The sequence below is a fragment of the Triturus cristatus genome, chromosome 3_1, assembly GCF_964204655.1.
Source record: "Triturus cristatus chromosome 3_1, aTriCri1.1, whole genome shotgun sequence".
In the NCBI taxonomy this organism is placed as follows: Eukaryota; Metazoa; Chordata; class Amphibia; order Caudata; family Salamandridae; genus Triturus; species Triturus cristatus.
In genome coordinates, this window is record NC_140583.1 from 865,415,894 (window position 1) to 865,433,918 (window position 18,025).

Below are 18,025 nucleotides of genomic sequence, written 5' to 3' on the forward strand. Positions count from 1 at the left end.
ACATGGAAAGGCGTCTAGGTGACGTGCAAAAGAGACTAATAGATCTAGCCCTGCACCAAAAAGCAAGTTCCCTTAAAGCTCAAGGGGCTACTGTTAGGACCCCCCACATATTAACTGATCCAACTACTCCGGTCCCTATACCCCCTACAGTGGCTCCTAGAGAAAATAATACTATAGCTCTATTTTCAAAACCTGCACCTGTACTTCCCCCAAAGCTATTACCCCCCCGATACTAAAAACTATGAGTCTGCAACCAGCCACCCCTGGCCCTATATTAGGCCAGGAGATTCCACCAAACGATACAGCAAATTGCCCACTCAGGGTAAAGAGTCCCTCGAATCGCCGAAAAATAGTTAATCTGCCCCCGGAGGCAGCAGCTTACACTGTGATTTTAAAGGGGGTACCTGTGCTTTCTGACAATACGGTGGAACCTTATGATTCTCTTCATAATAAGGTCATTAGCTGGTTAAATATCCATAGGCCCTTACCATCTAATCTTAGAGGAGAAGTCCTTATGGTCAGAAGGGTTCCATGGGTTGGATATACCGCTAAGAAAACCACGGGGGATTGTATAATTGTAAGTTTTAAAAGTCCGCAGGTTGTCCATTACATTTGCAACTGGTTCAGGAGAGTAGGATCTACATCCATTGAATTGGTTCATTTATCACATTTCTATCCCAGTACATGTGATTTAATTATGAGGAGGGATGATGGTTGGACAAGGGTGGGATCTGTTAATGATGGCCCAAGAACTAGGAACATTAGTAATGTCACTACTCACTATGGCATCTATACACACCCCAACAGATATAGCTGCCTTGACCAGGTGGATTGACAATATAAGGTGCAGGGAACTGTGAGAGGCAACATAGTTACCCCTGCCCGAGAATCTGATGTACCCCGCTGGGAGAACTCAATTCCCATCAGTTCCTCTGATCTATCTAGTAGCTCGTTTGACAGTCTATTTGATAATACTATAACCCCGTCAGTCCTGCCTACTCTGGAATTGGAGATGAAAGGGCCCACAACATTGACACTGGATAATGTGTCGGAGAAGACCAGGGAACAAGGATTAAAACCTTCGACTGAAATCTTGAAGGTTCTTTCCTGGAACGTGGTGGGAATTGCCAATAAACTACATACAAATGTTTGGGACACTTTGGTAGGCAATAGTGACTTTTGCCTGTTTCAAGAGACCTGGGCGAGGGGATCGTTCACTAGAGCAGGATATGCAGTGTTTGAAACTTATGCCAGTTGGACTGGTAAAGGGAGGCCTTCAGGTGGTCTGGCAATTTGGGTAGCTAGTCACATTGGGTGTAATGCGGAGAGCGTACCTACGCTCTCGAAGGATATACAGTGTGTTATACTCAAATGGCCCAATGCACCCAACTTGGCAATCATTAACGTGTATTCACGTCCAGTAAGTCTGGCTATGGAATCACCCACTCTTGACGATCTCTCGCTTTTCTTGGGTCAACTTCCAAATGACTGCAGGATAGTGATGGGTGGTGATTTCAATTGTCACTTTGAACCCTTGGAGGGTTTAAAAGAAGGCGCCCTTACTGCTGAAGATGACTTTTGGGGTATCCCGTCATGTAAATGTACAGATATTTATATAGCGCAAATCACCAACCGGTCTCTAAGCGCTTGCTTAGGGAACCCGTCCTGGTATTCCCCTGTGAGATAACCCAGCAGGGCATCCACAAGGTGAAAGCCAGGCATCCCGCCGCGAGGGGCCATTGTGGAGATTAAGCAAGCTATTGCCCAGAGTCGCAGAGTGTGAACCCATGAATCGAGTATGCACTGGAGCGAGAATTATCGAGTCCATGGACAATTTATGGACTCAAGACCCAGCCAAGCCAGGAATTGAACCCTGGTCCCAGGCTGACCTCTGCTTCCAGGTCTGCCTACTCTAACCAGTGAGCCACACTTCTCCACCCGAATCTCCCCACCCGAAATCCTGGTCCCCGCTTGCAGTACAAATTATGTCTCTGACACTAAATTCTGCGCTTAGAGCCTGCAATGGGAGAACCACCTCTGATACCCCCTCATTATGTACATTCAATAGAAAAGATCATGAATCAAGACTGGATTATATCTTTGTGGATACTAGGTCCTGGTCCAAGGTTCGGGATTTTAAAGTAATTGATAGAAGGGATAGTGATCATAATGCTCTTCTATTGGACATGGTGCACCCTGAATATGCTCCTGGTTTACTTCCAGTTGAGCCCCGTGAGGACTCTGGGGATTTGGTTCTTAGTTCCAATAGACGTCGGGTCAAATGGGGGAAACTAGTAAACTCAGAAGAGAGCATAAGCAAAATTTACCAGCTAGCATTCCCCAAATTTAAAGAATTGGATGTACTAATCAATCAGCCAAGTCCACCGGAATTCAATGAGAAGTTAGCCCTAATACATGAGGACCTAGTGGGGGCTTTAGGTGATGTCTTTTATCCAGTGGGTCCTCCACGGAAAAAAAAGACTCAAACCTCAACCTGGTACAACTCCACTTGTAAAAAGATCAAGTCAGAACTAATAAATACAATAAAAGTAGGTTCTGACAAGGGTAAGGTTACTGAGCTCAGGCGGGAATATAAGAAAGCTATGGCACTGGCAAGAGCGGAGTGGGATTGGAATAGATGGCAGAATCTCTCACTAGCATTAGAAGCTAGGGATTTGAGAAAATTCTGGTCCCTCGTGAATACTGGTACAGGAGAACCCAAAGTTGCGGTGGAGCCTAATATTGCTGCGTCTGTCTGGGAGGCCCATTTTGGAAAACTGTACCAAGAATCCTCTGATATTGCCCATGATGTGGCCTCGATTGCCCTATCCGATCGCGCAGCTGGTCTTGAATTTACCCTCGGCGAGGTGGTTTGTGCAATTGAGGGTCTAGCGAGGGGGAAGGCCCCAGGACTCGATAAACAGCCTGGTGATCTTTTTCGTCTTCACCCTGAGATCTGGGGTCCCTACCTCCTTATTCTTTTCAATTCCATCGTTGGAGGTATGGAGATTCCCTGTACTTGGTTGGGGAAAGAGATAGTGCCTATTTTTAAAAAGGGTTCTCCTCTCCTCCCGGCCAATTACAGACCGATCAGTCTCATAGATGTTTCCCAAAAAATCTATTCCCGCCTCCTCCTGAATCATCTTCTAGATTGGATGGAGGAACACGAAATCCTTAGCCCCCTCCAGGCTGGCTTCAGGAAAAAAACGTCCACCATGGACCAGATCTTCCGCCTCGTGCTCCTCTACTGGAAAACTGTGAGGATTGAGGGGGGGAGGCTGTACATGGTGTTCGTGGATCTGAGGTCAGCCTTGGACCTGGTTCCCCGCAAAAAACTCTGGGAGGACTTGATGAAGTTGGGAGTTCCGACCGATTTACTGAATGCCATAATCAGGCTTCATGTCAACAACTATGCTCAGGTTAGGTGCGGGAGGGATGGAGCACTGTCATCAAGGTTCCCAGTTCTTAGAGGGGTAAGACAGGGTTGCGTTTTGGCACCAACCCTGTTCTGCCTCTATGTTAATAGAGTCATATCCCATCTTGACGCCATTAGGGATAATGACGCTCCATCCTTGGCGGACAGGAGGGTACCCGCCATTATGTTTGCGGATGATACCCTCCTGCTCTCAAAATCCCCGATGGGGATACAACGGATTCTAGATGGATTTGGTCTTTTCTGCAGACAATATGGTCTTGAGATCAATACAGAGAAGACCAAATTCATGATATTTAACCCCTCACCTAGAACCAGACCTAGCCCGTCCTTGAGTTTAGCAAGATTGGAAAGGGTAAAAACTTTTCAGTATCTGGGGGTAACACTACAAGAGAATCTGTCATGGGAACCCCAAATAGTGAGATGCAGGTTAAAATTGTCCCAATTAGCCGGGGCAATTTTGAAGGTTGTAAACACCTCTACCTATAAACCCATTAGTCCGGCTTTAGAAGTTTATAAAACACAAGCCAAGGCTGCTGCATCATACGGTGGAGAACTATGGGGGTTTAAAGCAGGGGAAGATTTTGTCAAAGTGGAAAATAACTTTTTAAGGCGTCTTCTTGCTCTTCCCCGTGGCACACCCCTTCTCCCCTTAAGATTAGACATCGGTCTCCCCTCTATAAGAGAGGATCTGGAATTAATGCCCCTAAGATTTTGGCATAGGCTCTGGTCCACTGGCGAGCTTGTGCACTGTAGGCAAGAGCTCGCCTACGTAATGAGATTGAACCAGTGTGACAAATTCCCGAGGTTGGCTTCCATAAAAAAAGAACTGTATCGGTTAGGACTTCCTGAACTATGGGATCAACCAGAACAAGGTTGCCTTAGAGTTTCCCGAAGAAGCCTAGCGGAAATATACAAGGAGAAAAGCCTTGTGTCCTTGCTTTCCGCATCCAATAACGGTATTTTAACTGACAGATTTTTGGCATTCAAAAACTCATATTGTTTTGAAGGTTTTATGGACATAATTTTTCCCACTCTATCAAGGAAATTGTTTATTCAATGGAGATTAGGGACCTTGCCTATTAAAACCTTTACTTGCAAATGGACAAAGAGGGATGATAAAATCTGCCCAGGATGCTGTACTTATGATGAGGAGGAAATTCATGTATTGTTTTTCTGTCCAGCCTATAATAGACCTAGGAAATACTGGCTAGCCCCACTATGCAGAAACCTGGGTATAAGGAGCTATTTGTACTCATATAGAATATTGAAAACAAGCACCCTCCCTCATATAGTTTTTGCTGTTGCCAAATATATAATGGCCATGTGGCAAATAAGGTCTAAAATACTTTAAAAATGTATTACTCATAATGAATTGTAAATGTTCCTTGTGACTAGAAATGCACTTAAATGGATCCTAAGCCCTTTTTAAAATTATTTTATTGAATGTTTTTGTTGACTGTATTGCTGCATCTTTTATGGCCATAATTGGCCGAAATAAAGAAATTTGATTGATTGAATACTTTTAATTGAAGAGTGCCGGCATTTCTCAGAAACAAGCAGGTACTCTGGAACAGGGTACTTCCAATTCTCACTGCCCGGGGTCCTACAGTGAGGTATAGCACACTCCATCCCGTCTTGTCCTAACAGCAGGCGGCAGCCTAACCTCACAGGCTGAGAAAAGATGTCGCCGCCCACCCGGTCCATTACAAGCTCACCTAAGAGGACCACCAACCAAACTCATTTCACTCCAAATTGGGCGGCACCGCCAACTTAGGAGGATGGCTCGGACAAAGGCACGTGCGGACTTTCACAGCCAATCGGTACTTTGGAATTCTGTGTGGCGACCTAAGATTGGCTGAGATGCCCCCAATGCTCCAATCTAAGTCACCTTACACATTAACACTACCTTCCACCCCGATACGGCTCCGTGAATATGTTCAGCTGTGGGATTGGTTGTTATGCGACCCGGAAGTGCTAAATTTACGGACAAATGACATCCGTTAAAAGATCAGCAACGGACGACGGACATTACCCCGAATTCACGGAGGGTCCGTGTAAGTAGCGGACAGGTGGTCACCTTACACTATGAACATATTTATACTTGTGTGTAGGAGGGAATTGGGGTGTTGGTTCATTGCATTTGATCTGCCTTTCGGGCTTTGTTGTGCAACACTTTAGCCTCGGAAATAGAAAACCAGTTGGTTGCCACTGCTGTATGATCATCAGTTGCTAACATTACTTTCCGTGGTTTGATGAGAAACGATGATATTTGACGTTTCTTGAAGCCTATTTCAGTATCGTTATCGGGTACGTAAATCAAGAAATCCTCTGCATCACGTCTTTTGCACATCGAGTTCAATGTTGGTGCGCTCATTTTTACCCCAGCTCTTTAGAGTCGCATGACGCTGTCTGTACCATAGCATGTTTTTCATGATCAGTCCTAGCTTGTGTAGGCGATCGTAAGATGCAGACCAAAGATAAAAACGAAAATAGTGCTTCATCTCCCTTCAAATTCTCATATCGTTCACTTCTTAAGCGTTCTGCTTTTAAGATCTACTTGCAGTCCACGTGCATGTAGTAACCAGACCCCCAAAAGATATGCACCATACCGATGGTTTTGAAATAATGAGTTGTGTACATATAACCAGAAATATATAAACCATATCCATTGCTTTAAAATGAAAGAAATTGTGCATGCAAGCTTAGTTCTTGTATATGTTTTAGTAATGCTCTTATAAAGAGGAGTTATTTTTCCATATGTTTCAGTGCATGTCTCTGAATAAGTCAGTTCTTGGGCAGATCACGTAATTTCACTGTACCACAGTTTACATCTTTGCCATAAATGTGAGCACATACTAAATGTTGTTATATCAATGACTGGGCATTTTCATTTTACAACATGGTAAACTCAGCAAAGTTTTGTCAGAGTGTTATGTACTATTCGTTTGGCTTACAAATGCAAAAATAGTTTTTTCACTTATAAAATGATAGACTTGTGTGAAGAGCGTCATGTGACCTAGTTGTAGTTACATAGGAAGGAAGTAGACATCCAGTACTGTTCCCGTGTTTAAATGCCCTGTAAGTCAAGTGCATGCCCACCCAGAAATTTTTGAGTATTTAAAAGTATTCACTATCTTCTCCAACTCCTTTCTATCCACAAAAAGTTCCTAAATTTGCTTCTGAGAAACGTAAGAATAAAATATTTTCCAAGGGTAGGAAAGGAGTTTCTCTATGGGCAAAAATATTTTCCCACTCTTGAAAAAAGAAATAAGAATTTTAACAAATACATTTAAATTTGCTCAAAAGATTGCCCCCCACAAATATAAGTATGCTTATTTTCTCATGCAAAATGGAATTCTCAAATGCTTGGAAGAAATATGGGTGGGATCTTGCAGCTGTTGCAGGTTTCCAGGCCTACCCCCTGCAAACATATGAATTTCTGAAAGTTGTAAGTCTGTACACATGGAAGTTGGAAGACCTGTGGGTGCACTTTTGTGACCTTTAGTAATGGGGCTCATGTTGGTTTTAGACTGATTAGCATTAATTGTTTAAATACGGGCATGTTTAACCAAATGATGCTTTAAGGAGTTGATGTTTAAAGTTGTTCTTTAAAATGCACTAAAATCTATTAAATATCTCTAACATTTGCTGCTTTTTCCCCCCCAAGTTGCAAATATTTTTTGGAACACTTTATTTGAGCGCAATTAGCAGAAAAGTTTTAGCAAAACTGTATACAGCCTCCCCCCTGGTGTTGCAAATATTATTTTGGTAAATTTGTCTTTTAATTTTTTGTTTTTAAAGCAAACCATCTTACCCCTTTTGCATGTAGTTGCATATAATAAAGGGGCATTATAGGAGCGTTCAAAATATTCACAAATTGGTACATTTAGAAAACAAATGTCTGCTTTTTTTATTAGAAGCATTTCATTTATGCAAGGTGAGGTTCACTGTTTTTCATTAGAGCCCAGATAGTGATAGTTAAGTTTTTGCCTTAATTAACCATATATACCATTACCAATATCTTACACACAAGAACGCACATATTACCTTAGGAGCAGACAATCCTCTTTCCCACCACAAGTGTTACTCTGTAAACTGAAAGTCCGCTTGATGTGGACGTGCACAAATTAAGCTTGCACATTTTTTGACCTTGACCCCAAACGTGTGCTGGCCACCGGGTGACTGGAATTTCATACTCTTGTTCTATTAGAATCCAGGTAATTGCTGCAACTTTCCAATTTGTAGTTACTAAAAACAAGCATTTCTTATATTTTGTGAAAGGCTATTAAGAGACTGACTGATTCGTATTTTTAGGTTAGTTGGTGTTAAAATTGAATAGAGTGATGTTAAAAGTAAGCAAAAATGATAAGTTTGTTTATTCTGTCAGGCTTTTATCACCACTTGATCTACATCTAAGTCTGTCAGTATCATTAAAATTGCTGATGTAGTTCACTCATCAGTATAGTAGCATTTCAGTAACAGCCCTGAGGACTCATTTCAAGCTAAAGTTGTGGCTGCTATTTAGCACGTCAGATTGCTGTGGTGCTCTAATGCCAATGGCTTTTTGGTCGAGTTACAGGAATGCATGATTATTTGATTTAGATTTTCTCATATCTTACAAAACAAATCGGTACACTCCCATGTATTGTACTAATGTTGATATGTTTTGACAAATGTATCTGGAGTAGTAAAATAGTACTCCTTGGGCTTTCCTTTGACACAGCGCCATTCGATTAGGCATTACATTCTCTTAACCAATACTACAATTACAAACAGGCCTTTTCCTGGTACTAAGCATAGGATGAGGTCACCTCCTTAGCATGGAAATCGTAACGAATGAGAGCATTCTCTAAAATAAATGTAAAATCACTGATTTTACTTCCAAAATATGAATGAAAACTATTCTATAGAGTGAAACGGATTGCATCACCAGTGCTTTTATAAATTTCATATAACTATTTGGTCAATGATGTATCTTCAACGAGAGGGGAACAAAGGCCAGAGAAGCGGTTGAAAGGTCCTGGTTTGTTTTTCACCTTCAACCTTGATGGGATTGGGTGGCTCCTGGGACTTGCCCATTTTCTGAAGAGCCCTGGTTGTGTTAACATAATCTTAACACGAAATATGCCACCAATTTTACTCCTAAAAGCTTGCCATTGAGCGATTTGGAAACCTTCAAAATGTTCCTTCCAATCCTCAGTTGATCCCCAGTTGCGTCTCGTAAATCTAGTCTTTTCATTGAAGATATTTGTACATCATGAACCTGTATTATAACGGCATCTGAGCGCATCTGTATGACTTAGTAAAATAGTTAAAAGGCTTCTTTAGGAAGTACATGGTTGGTCAAGAAAAAAATGAGGTATTAGAGGTTGGTAACTGTTTTGAAATGATAGCGTAATTTCTACGATGGATGTTGTGTTAAACAAAACATGTACCTGTATCATCTCTGCTTAGTTCTTCCATTGCAGATTCTGCTTGCAGATTCTTGGTTACAAATTTAGTTTACAGTTTAATGTATTGTGCTAATGCAGCATTTCTGAAAGGATTGGTATACTTGTCTCTAAACCAGGGTGCTTTGTTGAAGTGCCTGTTCATCAGCAGCGTTATGGGTGACCTGCTGTGATGGTCTGGAGGGTTAGGTCTCTGGGAGAGCCCGGTCATCGTGTGGTCTTATGGAACGTGTTCTGGAAAAAGGTTTTTAGCCTGTATTCTAATCATTTTATTGGCCATTTTTCTTTAAAACAAAAACAATTGTTAATGGGCAGTTGGGGGTTCTTGTGCAGAAAATAAAACTGAGACTTGATAGCAACCTTGTACCTGAGACATAAACACAAGCGCCCTCTTATGCACCCTCCTCTATTGTTCTGTTGCCCCTTTCTGTCCTGTGTCCTTGCCTCTTTCTCACTTGTCGCCAGCTGCCTCCGTCCCTTGCACTACCACCCGCCTTCTTTCTAAAAGACATTACTGATTAACTTGGAAATAATGTTTAAGCATATAACATTTATTAATTTCTTCTGTTACATCAAATCACAATTAAATCCAAGTATACTGCACAGCCTATCTATAATATTTCACATCTCCCTTAAAGCCTGAGAATCTAGTTCTCCAGACAGTGCTTACTGGCTGGATTAAGCACAATTTTATAATTTTTGACTGTAGAATGCAACATTTTATAAGTATTTTATATTGGTGTTTATTTTTGTAACCTGTGATTTTTAAACCGAAAAAGACACAATCCAGTGTTTATAGTGCTGTTTAAAACCTTTGAACTTAACATGGGTGTAGAATTCTTATTGCCCGATACGCAGTACACATTGTTTTTGGTAGAGCAGAACTTGTCCTTAAGCCTATTCTCTACCCCTGTACAAGTGCATTAATGTTTCCATAGCTCCCAAAAACCACGTCCTACCATTTACAATGGCACACTATTGTGAACGTAAGAGGAGTTCTATTCTGGAAATAGATGAGACCGTATTTGATTAATGCAAAGGCTTTAATGTCTATGTTGAATGCTGTATGGAAACTAATTTGGCTGCAAGCTGGTCTTGCATCACTGACGGTGATTCCAAAGTAAATGTGTTGCATGTGCAAACAGTAAAACGTTTAGGCTACTGCTCATTGGTTTGAGATCATTACATACTGACCTTGTTGCTTCTGTGTGGTTTGGGGATGGTGGGGAATATATGGACACCTGTCCCCTAAGATGGTGGTCAGGTGGATCCGTCAGGAATGTACTTTGGCACCTATATAGTCTTTGTTTTATATAAATGGACTAGAATCTGTACTTATGAAGAAGGGGCTGAATGTTCCGGTCGCCAATAAGAAACCCATTCCTGCTCTTATGTATGCAGATGACTTCGTCTTGCTTGCTAGAACAGCGAATGGTCGAAGCTCATTGCCTCCTTTGTAAACTATATGAAAGCTCTGAATCTTGAGACAAATTATTCCAAAACTTTCAAGATGTGAAAAGTCATTCTGACTATAAAGAAAAGAACCATTGAGAAAGTAAACCAATTCCCCTAGTTAGGGTTAATGCCTGATAATTTCCTGTCCTTGGGACCCCCTGTATTGCGAACAGGAAAAATCCTGTTCCTGCAAGCAGTTGGCTCCGTCTGTTCCCTTGCTTCCTCCATAGGGAAGAATCCAACCAGCCCCATGTTGGAGATTTACAAGAGAAAAAGCATTCCCATTTTAACCTATGGTGGAGGTTTATGGGGCTATAAGGATGTGGGTAGAATTCAAGTTGAAGAGAACAAGAGTGTTGTCATATATTTTAGTACCTCTAAGAACTTTGCGCTTTGCTGTCCACCAAGAACTGGGATTGGAGTATTTTGTTTTGCTTAAGTTATAACTTTTCCATTGGGCTACAAGATGTGCTTTCCCTCCCACGGGTGTCATAGGTGAACATGTTTCTGTGTACCAGCGATGAATGTGAAAGACCAGTTATTGTAGCCCACAACACGCTATTCAATATGTAATTGAGATAGAAATATTGCTTTTGGGTTACTAACTCCGCTAAAGGGATCCGGTGCACAGAGTAAACCGCAACAACCTTTTTTCGTTTATTCACAGTATCACACACATTGTACTAAGAAGAATGAATACTTTTAAGTTGAAGCATTTTATTACAGGAACAATCTTATTTTCTTAGCACATCTAAAACAGAATAGTTTATAAACCGCAACAAGACATGTTCTAAATATCAAGAATGGAATGAACATTTCCAGCATTATTAAAATGTCATTTAAAAATATTACGTAGAACTCAACGCCAACTTCTATGTGCTATACTGTGAGAGCATGAAAGGGAGAGCAACTTGCAATGTAGAGTTTTTTTAGGGAGATAAGACTTACTGCATACTTGTTGACAGCAAAGGCTGGCTTGATCAGCCAGTGGGGAAGCATGTGACCCCCGCGAAGGACAAACACCGACTGTGGTAGCAGGCTGTCGGACTTGACTCTATCAGCTTAATTCGTCAGGCAAGATGCTGTCAGACTGTTGTGTAGTAGTTCCTATAAACCTATATAGGATCTGCATATTTAGACAACATACACTGTGGTATTGGTGTCCAGACTGATTCCAGACACCCCCACCGGGTATGTTAGCTTGTATACCAGCTAGCTCCCAGTGCCACTGTAAACTCCTCTTACCAAGGAGAGATTAGTTCTTGGCAACTATCGAACATGACAACCCTGTCCCATCAGGGATCATGGAAACATTAAAGTACCTTTTGCTCAGTCACTCGTGGTCACTTTGTCGCAGAGAGATACATACATGGCAATAATAATGCGTACGCCTACGATGCAACCCTAACTAGATGTACCTAGCATTTATGTATGTAGGTGTACAGCCAAGAATCCCACTAGGCTGAAGCCAACACCACCACCTGAAGTGAGAGACTGTGGGATCCCATCTTGGTCTCAAGATGGACACCTCGCGTGGGCTGTCGGACCACTCCGAGCTGGAGTGTCTACGTGTAAGAACCTCAGCGCCTCGCGTCATTGTGTCAGCATGGACGTCTTTCTCCTCTCCCCACTGTGGCAAAGATATGGTGTGTGTGTATATATACCCACAAGGTACCCTCAGGGGATTTTACCTTGCTGTGTCATGTCGGCCGAGGATGACGGAAGGGATGACCCTTATACATAGTTATTATGCAGAAGATGGTAATCCTGCTGTGATTCTGAAAATCATCATGCGTAAATAATGAGGCTAGTTTTCGGGGAAAACCACACAACATTTTATGCAGTGCTTAACTAGGTCAAATGTCAATACCAATAACCCGTTCTGTAGTGTAATGGTACAGTAAATGTAGGTGAAGGGTCAGGAGTCTACTGAGGCCTATATTGGGGTACCTTATGAAACATAACAAGACCACCGCGAACATTTCCCAGAGTCCGCGGAGTGACCTTGCAGAGACAATATGAACTAACTACACCGTCCCTTTCCTCCCACTTGCATTTGTGTATAGACTGAATAAGGCAGAAGGCTGGGCACGGGAGAGGAAGTTCTAGATCTTTTGTAGGTTGTATTTGTGGTTGTACCTTAAAAAAATAAAGGAAAAGGTCTGTGTCTAGGGAATATTTTTGACAATCCTGCGTACTTCCAAGCACCCTCCCCTTAATCCTTGCTATCTTCCTGGAAGGGGGGGGGTGCAGTGTAAGATGTCTGTTGGACACAGGCAGTAGCAAAGAAGGTAGTCTATTCGTTGGAACTTCCTGAGATGATGGATCCTGAAATACTAAGGCAGTAATAGAGCATGAACAAACGCCATCTGTTACCAATTCGCACACTCGAAAAGGAAAGTAAATATATTAGCTGTGGCATGATGTAACATCTCACAGTCCAGGAATATAACAGGCAGATACTCCGAAATCACATGGTGCGCACTTAGCTCTTGTGACTCATAATGAAGAAAGGCCACATGCCATATGCTCTGGCTCAGTAAGGATGAATTGGCGCATCCAGCGCTGAGATGCCAAAGAAGAGGGCCATGTACGTTCCAAGCGTGTGCTGAAATGTTACCATAAGCGCTCCATGCACAGTAAGCAAAGTATACAGTAAGCGCTCCAAGCTCTGTAAGTAAGGAAAAACCAAAGCACTTCCCAGCTTGTGCAGCAGAGTATACAGTAAGCGCTCCACACGCTGCTAGTAAAGGAAAAACCAAAGCGCTTCCAGTGCCTGCTGCAGAGTATACAGTAAGCGCTGCTACTCACTGTGAGCAGGTAATGCGGAGAAACCTCTGAAGATGTGTGCCATTGCATGTTTGGGCAAGTGCAGGAAGGCAAGGTATACAGCTTCACAAGGTGTCGAAAGGTTCCAGCAGTGGTGCAGTAACCAGGAAGAGGACAAACAACGTCGTCCACGTTCCATGGCAAAATGCAAAATACAAAGTAGCGTCACATACTAGGACGCGGGTTATATATCGTGCAACCCGGAAGTTCAACCTGCGCTGCTGACCTCAGAAATGTGAAAGTGAGAGCTGCACCGCTGACTTCATAGTGGTGTTGCTCGCTTATCTACTGCACACTGCAGTGTATCAGGTCCTGTAAATAATACAGGATGGCCCGGCAGAGGAGTTAAAACAATCATTATGGTAATATACATCATTCAAACCGAAGGCCTCAGAACCATGACAGATGCATCATCTGCAAATTATGCTGGCAGCAGGTGTGTCAGTTTCTGGTAGAATCACAGGCGATAATCTGGGCGAAGTACATGTCCTGAGAATTAATGAATGTGACGGGATTTATAGAGTGCATGGCTACTCGGAGTGTCCCGGTGCTAGTAGTCCAGAGGCAGTCATATTCTAAATCTGATCAGAAGTTAGAATTTCTGACACGTGCTTAGCAGTGCCTGACATAGATTATGTGCATCAAGGTATGCATCCCAGACGTTTCCTTAGATATATAAGGCAAACTGATGTCAATTAAGACTGTATTATTTTGGGTATGTGTTTTTAACCTTGACATAAGGAGGAAACATTTGACCCATACGTAGGTCGCATAGGATATTGCATCTGTCATTAATCGAAAAATGTGACTGTCACAGTTCCAAGAAACATAACATTTCCTAGAAAGATAAGGACCGCCAACAGCTACGTTTAAAGGCAGACATGACCATGAATCTGCAGAAATCCGGGATTGTGACAGCTCCATTGTTTAAGTTGAGGAAGATGGTTTTCTCCATGAACTAAGATGGAGTCATTGCCTACATGAGATGGAGTTCGACTGTGCGGACTTTACGTCATCCCGTGCTTGTATGTCTGAACAGGACGTCATCGGGGCGTGTCTCGCAAATTAGAATTTGATTAATGTGTAGAGAAATTCATGGTCTCAAACGGTCTATATTTATGTAGTACAAGATGCATTTCTAAAAACATTTATATGTAATATACTTGTAGTGAAGATCTAAAAGCCAGTAGTGCATTGCAGTTATAAAAGATAAATAAAACCTAGGTGATAATTTATAGTTTACATGTTATGTTACGGGGATTTATATAGCGTGCGATTACCCAAGGGTGTCCTGGCGCTACCCATTATTCCTAAAGGAGGGGACAAAAGCTTTCACATTACCTATTAAACAACCAGGTCTTCAGGCTCTTCCTGAAGGCCAGAAGATCAGGGCACATTCTAAGATAGGGCGGAAGGGCGTTCCATGCCTTGGTGGCTCGCAAAATGAAACTTCTTCCGCCCCAGGAAGCCTTCCTTATCTGTGGTACTATTGCCAACCTGGCTTCCATTGACCGTAACGTCCTTTTAGGATGATACCATTGGATGTTTTGTTTCAGGAACTCCGGGCCCATGCCCTGAAGTGCCTTAAACACAATACAAAAGGCTTTAAAACAGACCCGCTTCCTCACAGGAAGCCAGTGCAGTTTGCTAATTTCTTTGGAAATGGGCGCAAACTTAGCTGTACCTGACAGTAGCCTAGCTGCCGCATTTTGAAGCGTTTGCAGTCTATTCATATGGCATTCCTGTAGGCTTAAATATAGACCATTACAATAATCAGTCTTAGCCATCACGAGAGAAGTAACAACTGTACGTTGACTCTCAGGCGGTAAGAAGGGGAGGATCTTTTTGATCATGTTAAGGATGAAAAAGGTTGCCGATGAGAGAGAATTAATCTGGTCACCAAAATTAAGCTTGGCATCTATAAAGATTACTAACTTTTTTTTAATGTTCTCTTTAGACGGTGTGGGAAGAGAACCGAGGGTGGTAGGCCATAAATTAGGAGTCCAGAAGTTTACATCATCCCCAAACAGGATGACCTGTTTTACCTGAATTCAATTTAAGGCAGTTGCGAGACATCCACGTTCCCACTGCTTCCATGCAATCATGGAATTGTTTCCCAACTTCCAAATCCTGACCTGGCTGTAGTGACATAACAATCTGTGTATCATCGGCATAGGAGGTCACTTTAAAACCAAATGAACTAATCAGTGAGCCAAGAGAGGAAACGTAAACATTAAAAAGTAGGGGACTAAGAGACGACCCCTGTGGCACTCCACAAGGCAAGGAGAAAGGCTTAGAGTGAAAATTTGCCAATGCTACTGTCTGTGAACGATCTGATAAAAAGGACTTTAAAAGCAGCCAGGCTTTCCCTTGAATACCACAATCTGACAGACTGTCCATCAATAAGCCATGGTGGACCGTATCGAAAGCTGCCGACAAGTCCAGCAAAACGAAGTCAGCCTTCCATCCCCCATCTAAGGCCTCCCTAATCTCTTCTGTTGATTTTATAAGTGCTGACTCCGTGCTGTAACCCTCACTAAAACCGTATCGCGTGGGGTCCAGCACTTTGTTATCCCGTAGAAAGGCACTTAGTTGCCTATTAATTTCTTTCTCCAGCATTTTATCTGGTAAAGGAAGGCGAGAAATCGGGCAAAAGTTATTAGGGTCCTTACAGTCAAGATTCGCCTTTTTTAGTAATGGTAACACTGAAGCCATTTTCCACATTTTTGGGAAGAGCACCGAGTCAAAAATGCTGTTAAAAAGAGGGGTGAGGGCTTGAGCTACCGGGTTTGGGGCAGACTTAACTACTGCGACCGGACATGGATCAAAAGGCGAGCCAGATCTCACTGTCAAAAGGAGTTTAATAGTGTCAGTTGAGGAAATATCATAAAATTTATTAAAAACCTGGGGGGAATCATTTAAAAGTTCTACTCCCTCCTGACGGGGAATATGATCTATATTACTACAATTGAACGCGGAGAAAATAACCTCCACCTTGTTCAGGAAAAAACTTGCGATATCATCGCAGAGTTCCTGACTAGATTCAATTTTGCCAGTGCGAGGGGAGATCAACTCAGATACTGTTTGAAATATTTCTTTGGCCGAGGTTTTTGCTTGAACAATTTTATTTGTGAAAAAACATTTCTTGGCATTAAAAATTGAGCCCTTGTATAATGCCAAACTCTGTTTGTATCTTCTGTCTGCCTCCTAATATTTCGTTCTCCAACTGCGTTCTAGAGATTTACAAATAAGTTTCTGGGTTTTCAGTTCTTCAGTGTACCAGGGGGCTGTAGGATGCAATCTTTTAGGAGTACACAGTTTTTTGGGGGCTAATTTCTCACAGGCTGCTGCTAAACAATTCGTATAAAAGGATGTTGCCTCCTCTGCCCCCGTGGGAAGCGAACGCAACGTTGCTTCCAATTCTACCTCTAGATCTTTCCTCTTAATTTTATTCCAAGATCTACTCTCGTATTGTCTCTTGGAGCCCCCCTTGTTGAACCCATAATTTGGACAGGTGAGTTCGAAACACACAGCGTAATGATCAGTCCATGTAAGAGGAAGCACGCCTGAAAATATAAACTGAGGATCATTAGAGAAAATGCCATCCAACGTGTGGCCTGCTAAGTGAGTAGGCTTAATCACTCTTTGGGTCAGATCACCGCTCTTCATTGTTTCCACGAGAGTCCTAGTATCGGGACCCTCCAAGGCCTCAAGATTGAAATTATAATCACCTAGGATCGTAAAGGAATTGAGGCATAAGCCCGCTTCAAGCATATTCCCAATCGATCCAAGAAAAATATTTCTAGGCCCAGGGGGTCTGTAAAGTAAAATACCCTTGAAAGTGTAATGGTCCGACAGGGAGAGGCTAAACAAAAGCGCCTCACAAGAAGAATTCGCCACCGCACAGAAACCTGTCCTCAAAGAATTATGAGAGATTATTGCTAAACCCCCACCTTTTCTAGCTGATCTACTCATGGTATGACAGAGATATCCCAGAGGGGTTGCTTTAACAATATCGGGCCCAGATGCTTTATCCATCCAAGTTTGCGTAATAAAGGTAATTTTAATGCCTTTTTCCACCATCAAATCAGCACATTCTGTGCTGTGTTTAACTAAGGATCTAGCGTTCAATAAAATGCAGTTAACTACATTCTCTGGAGCTGTGTTGATCACCCTCTTAAAAATATTGGGGCCGATGCTTTGGTTGAGGATTTTGGGTATGGTACAATTACAATTTGGACATATAGTCTCGGGTGTGAAAGAACCTGAATCACACCTAAGGCACAAACAAGCCGAAGATGTCAGCGTGGATCTTACCATAAGTAATTGTTCTTTAGTGTAGGTTTGCACAAAAGGGATCCTGGTTTGAGAGGAGTATAGGGGCTGACGCTGAGCGTGGACGGGCGCAGCGGCGCACCCGCTGCGCGCGTCTGCCTCTGCAGGCACATTTTAAGGCAACCCGAGAAGAAAGACTAGCCCGCTAACCTGCCTCCCGAAATGGCGGTTCAACTCCCTCACCCAACCCGGATGCAGGCAACAGCCACAGTGAATAACCCAGGAGCGATCCGGAATCGAGCTGAGCACCGGCGCTTCACAGAACTTCGGTAAGTTATAAAAAGAGTCCCCCAAACGTTAAATTATATTTAAAAACGACGAAACCTTTTCAGCTAGCGGCAATAGCATGGATGTTTGTAATCCCTATGTTACAGATAATCATAACAAATAACAGAACCATATTTCGTAATCCTGTTGTAATCCTGTTGTGTGCTGGCGAAAAAAGTATACCATTGATAATATAGATCTGCCAGATTAAAAATAAGCAGCAAAAAATAGTTTATTAAAAAGAAGGAAAGAA

General features: G+C 42.5%; 1 protein-coding gene across 10 annotated transcripts in view; it reads left to right on the plus strand.

Annotated features, from left to right (window-relative positions):
* The window catches only part of TLK1 (tousled like kinase 1), a 967,987-nt gene that overhangs the window by 227,593 nt on the left and 722,369 nt on the right, over positions 1-18,025 (plus strand). For 2 of the 10 annotated variants that reach the window (XM_085645313.1, XM_085645319.1), the window contains exon 1: positions 5,372-5,490. The exons of 3 other annotated variants lie outside the window; for them this stretch is intronic. Coding sequence is in view for 1 of the 7 variants with exons in the window: in XM_085645311.1 (XP_085501437.1) it covers positions 5,427-5,490 (64 nt within the window). In the remaining 6 variants the exon portion in view is untranslated. Of the gene's footprint in view, positions 1-5,362; positions 5,744-18,025 lie in introns of those variants that run through there. 5 more of the 10 variants (XM_085645317.1, XM_085645316.1, XM_085645311.1 and 2 more) reach the window with 4 other exon arrangements.